The sequence below is a fragment of the Ostrinia furnacalis genome, unplaced genomic scaffold (genome assembly GCF_004193835.3).
Source record: "Ostrinia furnacalis isolate ACB-3 unplaced genomic scaffold, ASM419383v2 OfSCF7585, whole genome shotgun sequence".
In the NCBI taxonomy this organism is placed as follows: domain Eukaryota; kingdom Metazoa; phylum Arthropoda; class Insecta; order Lepidoptera; family Crambidae; genus Ostrinia; species Ostrinia furnacalis.
The window spans coordinates 31096-37276 of record NW_021137824.1 but is presented as its reverse complement, the minus strand read 5'-3'; the positions used below and the strand labels follow the sequence as shown (position 1 = coordinate 37276).

At 44.0% G+C, this 6181-nt stretch overlaps 1 protein-coding gene across 1 annotated transcript; it reads left to right on the top strand.

Annotated features, from left to right (window-relative positions):
* Positions 1 to 518: 518 nt before the first annotated feature.
* On the top strand, positions 519 to 5521 carry LOC114365363 (uncharacterized). Its single transcript, XM_028321913.1, has 6 exons — positions 519 to 524; positions 1244 to 1388; positions 2044 to 2141; positions 3982 to 4069; positions 4754 to 4854; positions 5399 to 5521. The coding sequence occupies exons 1-6, from the start codon at positions 519 to 521 to the stop codon at positions 5519 to 5521; spliced, it is 561 nt and encodes a 186-aa protein (XP_028177714.1).
* Positions 5522 to 6181: the final 660 nt, after the last annotated feature.

The following is a 6181-nucleotide window of genomic DNA, read 5'->3' as shown; positions in this document are numbered from 1 at the left end:
GATCAGAGCGCCTGACGTCTGCATTCAATGTACCACTTGCTTCCATCACTACAGAACAAAGATCATCTTTTGTTTCCCCAGATTTTATAGGTACATTTCTGATCTCGACTTTAGTCGAGCATAATGTGCGCTCCATATTCTCCAGCTTGTCCTCAAGTTGGGATATGTAGCTCCGATCCGCTTTACGGTCCTTCTCCAGTTTATCAAATTTTGTCTTCATTTCCTCATATTGTTTCGAAATAAAGTCCACTGATTTGATTAGTTCACTGTTTTGTAACAGAATGTCGTTTACAGTACTCTGCATTTTGTCCTGCTGTTTTTTGAAGGATTCCAAACTCTGCTTGATTTCCGACATGAACACAGTCATCTCGTCACCGTGTTGGCGCTTGCGCACCCTGGGCCTATTGGTTATGTTGCTCGAACTCTCATTTTCAGTATCTGTCATAGGGGCGGAACTAGTTTTGGGGTCCGATTCAGCAATCTGTTGCGAAGCGGGGGGTGGTGTCCTTTTGAGAGGCATGTCTGTGATAATTTTGTACGCACGCAAATACAAAAGAAGATATCTCTGAGTCTCACCGTAGTCGGCACACTTATAAGCGTTTCGTAGCAGTCAAGTTATGTAGCTCCTTGGCAAGCCGTCGTAGTCAGTCGTAGCACATAAGCAAATTCGTAGCACTACGTCAGATTGGATCACTAATTTCACCGTGCGAAGCTACTGTTTCGATAGCCGATTTGGGCCGAGACGAGATCCACTCACTCAGTGTCGCGGGTTCGAGTGTGAAAAAGTGTCGTGCGCGGTGGGCGCACGACACTTTTTCGCGCACAAAATTTAATTTATTATTTAATTTGAAATATGTGGACCACACGAGCACACGTCCGCTCTCAATCACGTCCGCGGGGGAATTCCCGTTTGCCTTAGGCCTTTAACCTACAATTTAACGCGAGCGAAGCTGCGGGCAAAACTAGTTTTTATACCTATACTTTTATCGGCCATGTCCTATGTCCCCTAGATGGGGCAGAGGGCGTCCACAACAGTCCTCCATCGCGTTAGGTCTTGAGCTTCGCGTTTGATCTGGCTCCAAGTCTTGCCAATCTTCTTCGTCTCGTCTGCCACAGTGCGCCGCCAAGTTTGCGTTTTCCTTAGGGGTTCCAATCCAGAGTCTGCTTGGGGATGTGATCGGGATCCCTTCGGACATGCCTTTATTTTATTTATTTATTTATAAAAAATCATAAATGTTTTCAGATAGTGGAGACGATGTCATACAGCTCTGACGTGGCGAACTTCCTCTGCGTGGACGATGATGAGCAAGGCTTCCCCAACAGGGATCTGGCGCTAGTAGCGGGAGACGTGTTAACCAGGGTGCGCTCCGAGTTGAACTCGCCGGCTGGTAAGTGAGAAGCTATAGTCTGGTCTCTGAGCACGTAGAATTTTGTCCAATGACCCCAAGCTACCCATCCTTATCGCTCGCGCGTAATTATGTTGCTGTCGAGACTGTGGGACGGGCGCCCGCAGTGAGTGTGCGAGCGCAACAGCAACATAATTACGCGCGAGCGATAAGGATGGGTAGCTTGGTGTCATTAGACAAAATTCTACGTGCTCAGAGACCGGGCTTTAGTCATGATCATCATTTCTTAATCACAACCGTTTTTTTTTTAAGAATATTAGTAATTATTTGTTATTATACAAATTACTAATAGTCCCGTTAACCCCTCGTACTAAGCTAAATTTGAGGCTTTTGTCCAGCTCATGCCCGTTTTCACCATCAATCCCTAATTTTTAAGTGACCCATATGAAAACAAAATTCCTGTTATGTGTTACCATAGGGCTCACTTAAAAATTAGGGATTGATGGTGAAAACGGGCATTAGACGTTCTTTGGTTGAACGAATTTTGGAAGTAGATGGCGCTGTGTAAATTGTCCACGAAACCAAAATGGTTTTTATTTAAAAATAATATGTATTTATTTTCTATTAATAGAGCTTCACGAGTTTATGTTAATTGCTCAATAAAACCATACATAATTATGTCCATATAATATTCCAGGTTCAAGAACGGACAGTGGCGCGTCGTCTCCGATCCGCAGCGCGTCGCCGTCACGAAACCGTCACGACTCCGACGACGAGTTCATTGACACGGTCGATGTTAGTATTGTACGTACAGGATCTATCGATATCGATGTGTGTGCCGTCCCGTCACTAGAGGCCGCTTGGGAGCATTTTTAAAGTGACTCACCATCAAATAGGGTTTTTATCGATACCGTCACCTCACTAGAGGCAGCCTTCGAAGCATTTTTGAAGCAAAGCATCATCAAAGAGGCTCTATCCATATGGATGTGTGCCGTCCCGTCACTCGAGGTCGATTGCGCATCACTGGAAGAAAACACAATGTAACAGGCTGTGTCGATATCACATTAATTAAAGCTCTATCGATATTAAATGTGTGTGCTGTCACGTTACTCGAGGTCGCTTGCGCATCACTGGGAACTGCTTTTTGAAACAATTAATACAAATACAAACAACGCATGATTAAAAGGTTTTATCGATATCTATGTTTACGCTGTCCCGTCACTAGAGGCAGCTTGCGTATACTGGAAGCATTTTTGAAGAAAACATTATGTAACAAGTTTTATCGATGTTGATGTGTGTGTCATCGCGTCCTTAGAGGTAGCTTGCTATCGCACTGGAAGCATTTTTGTCGCATTCTAAAATCAGCATAAAAATAATGGCATAACGTGTCATAGCTTTCACCATGTTTTTTTTTCTGATAAGCACAAAAAAAATACCAAACCACGGCTGCAATTCCTGCAATGCAAAACTAAGAAAAAAGTTAACAAATAGAAAATATGTTATACCTATATATTTGATAGTACACCAGACAGTGTAAATTTTTGTACAAATTCCAACTACTAACTACGTAATGATTAAACAAATAATAGCATATAAACCTGCTAATATTATAAAGGCGAAAGTTTGGATGTCTGGATGTCATGATGTCTGGATGTTTGTTACTCTTTCACGCAAAAACTACTGAACGGATTTTGTTGAAACTTTACAGTATTATTGTTTACTAGCGGCCGCCCGCGACTTCGTACGCGTGGATCTCGTTTTACCCCCCCCTTCATCTATTTACGCGGCTCAGATTTTTTCATACAATTTTTTTTTCCCGCTAACTCCCGTTCCCGTGGGAATTTTGCAATATCCTGTTGTAACTAAGCTTTAAATTTACTAAGGTACCTGCATGCCAAATTTCAAGCGTCTAACTTAAGCGGTTTAGATTTTTCATACAAATGTTTTTTCCCGCTAACTCCCGTTCCCGTGGGAATTTTGCAATATCCTGTTGTAACTAAGCTTTAAGTTTACTAAGGTACCTGCATGTCAAATTTCAAGCGTCTAACTTAAGCGGTTTAGATTTTTCATACAAAAGGATTTTCCCGCTAATTCCCGTTCCCGTGGGAATTCTTAAGTATCCTATAACCTGCCCAGGAGTATAAAGAATAATTGTACCAAGTTTCGTTAAAATCCGTCGAGTAGTTTTTGTTTCTATAAGGAACATACAGACAGACAGACAGACAGACAGACAGACAAAAATTTTACTGATTGCATTTTTGGCATCAGTATCGATCATTAATCACCCCCTGATAGTTATTTTGAAAATATATTTAATGTACAGAATTGACCTCTCTACAGATTTATTATAAGTATAGAAGATAACCCAGATTAACATATAGGCTATAATTTATGATGATATTGTGACAAATAAATTTCAATAAATCTAAGTCTAAAAAGCGCCATCTATCGTCATTGGTTAAAATCTACCGGACAAACTACTGTTTTTGACGTTCGTAAATATTCATGCGGGGGAAGCCGTGAAACGCCATTTATCAACATGATATCTAACGGTAAAAGGAGGTCTACGCGTACGAAGTCGCGGGCGGCCGCTTAGTAATACATTAAACTTTAACGAAATGTTATTATGTGACAGAGCGAGCCGGAGCCGGCGCCGGCGCCCGCGCCGCAGCCCGCGAGACTCAGCAACGGCCACGCGCACCAGATCACCTCGCAGCTCACACGTGAGTATCATCAACTATCATCATCGTCATCATTTCAGCCACAGGACGTCCACTGCTGAACATAGGCCTCCCCCAATGACTTCCACATCGCACGGTTGGTAGCGGCCTGCATGCATCCAGTGCTTTTCTGATACCTTTATGAGGTCGTCGGTCCACCTTGTGGGTGGACGTTCCCGCTGTTGCAACTCCTGCGTAGGCCGTTTGGTGTAGTGATTCAGAACGGACTACTATGCCGAGAGGTCCCGGGTTCGATTCCCGGCCGGGCAGAAATTGAAATGATGAATTTTAATTTCTGTGACGGGTCTGGGTGTTGGTAGCCAGGATCTACAGCTTGATCGCTAATAAAAACCCAACCAGTAAAGGTCAAGTTTGTCCCGGGGGAAAGTCAAACTGTCATTGGACTCGCAACAAAATTAATCAGAAGAATATAAATAGAAGGAGTTTGAAGTTTATGTCTAATGCATTGGTGTGAATGCGAGTATCAATCATCGACTATAGTCTATTATTAGGTCATTTAGTCTCCACTGTAGGAGCATAACTCTCTAATTCACTTGAGGCAAATAAAGGTTTTGGCATTCCTCATAGCTACCGGCCCAAATTTTTTTCTAAAGTCCGGTCGCCGGGCACGTAGAATTTTTTCTATAGTTGGGTTACGTTTTTTAAAACTTTTTTTTTGTATTTCAGACCTAAAAGTGCTAGAGCATCTGCCGGGCACACTAGCGCGATTGGAAGCCGACGTAGCGGCGCTCCGCAAGGCCGTCGAAGGCGATCGCCGGGCGTTCCAGGTAAGAAGACTCTAAATAATAATAAATTATTAGAAATACCCCGCAAAAATATGCTTTTTGCCGGCCGATAGTTAGGAAGGCTTTTAATTTGTATGAGGAATCGGTGTAATGCGAGCACTTTCATACAAATTATACATTTCGTACACATGATTGAGTACAATCAACTACGCATCCTCTATATCTTAAGTGAGCTTGGGTCGGGGGCCCGTGGTATTTTGCCAACTCTGCCAGTTCGTTTCATCCACTCGGACGCGCCCCACCAGTTTTTGGTCTCGGTCGCGCGGGGTGCGGGGAGTGTGGTCCGAGCAATCCGTAAGGCATTACTGTAGTGTGCGTGTGCACTCATGGATCATTTAGCGTGTACCGATAACACTCAAACATTCGCGGAAGAACGGTGGGGCGCGTCTTCGTGGATGAAACGATCTGTAGGTGCTACTGACTAAAGCTGTAATGGTGTAAAGATGATTTCTCTTCAATTTAAGCTTAAATTGTTTTACGTACTTTTTTGTGTATCATTGTAATAAGTCATTGTTCTTCTTTGCAGCAATCGTCTCAATGGCGTTGGCCGTGGCAGGAACTCAGCACTCCCACACTGGCTCTCGTGCTGTTATGGCCTTTCCTGGCTTATGGGGTTGCACGCCGCTTTGCGCCACAGCGAAACACGTGAGTACGACCCGGACATGTCCCAGATACGACCCGTATCCGACCCTGATATGACCCAGAAACGACCCGTGACTGTCCCGGATGTAACCCGTAATAACTGACCCGTTTATGACCCAGAAACGAGCCGTGACTGACCCGTTTATGACCCAGAAACGACCCGTAACTGACCCGGGTATGACCCGTAACTGGCCCGTTTATGACCCAGAAACGATCCGTGACTGACCTGGATACGACACGTGACCGACCCGTAACCGACTTGTATAGGGCCCGTGACTGTGACGGATAGGTATGTCATTTAACCCGTAAACATGACGAATACTATTCGCAACCGAGCCAGATATGACCCGTAACTGACCCGTAACTGGACCGTTTATGACCCAGAAACGATCCGCGACCGACCTGGATACGACACGTGACCGACCCGTAACCGACTTGTATAGGACCCGTGACTGTGACGGATAGGTATGTCATTTAACCCGAAAACATGACGAATACTATCCAGTACCTCTAGTACGAAAAACTTTCGAGTTCGTTTCGTTTGCGTATTCAAAGTGTCATCGAAAAATTTTGTATGAAAAATTAAACAGCGCCCCCTAGGGCGGCTATAATATAGGGGGCGCTGTTTAATTTTTCATACAAAATTTTTCGATGACACTTTGAATAC

Excerpts from the sequence above, each read along its gene's own strand:
- LOC114365363 (XM_028321913.1), top strand. Across the intron at positions 1,389-2,043 it reads CGAGTTGAACTCGCCGGCTG|GTTCAAGAACGGACAGTGGC; the intron begins GTAAGTGAGAAG and ends ATAATATTCCAG. Across the intron at positions 2,142-3,981 it reads AGTTCATTGACACGGTCGAT|AGCGAGCCGGAGCCGGCGCC; the intron begins GTTAGTATTGTA and ends ATTATGTGACAG.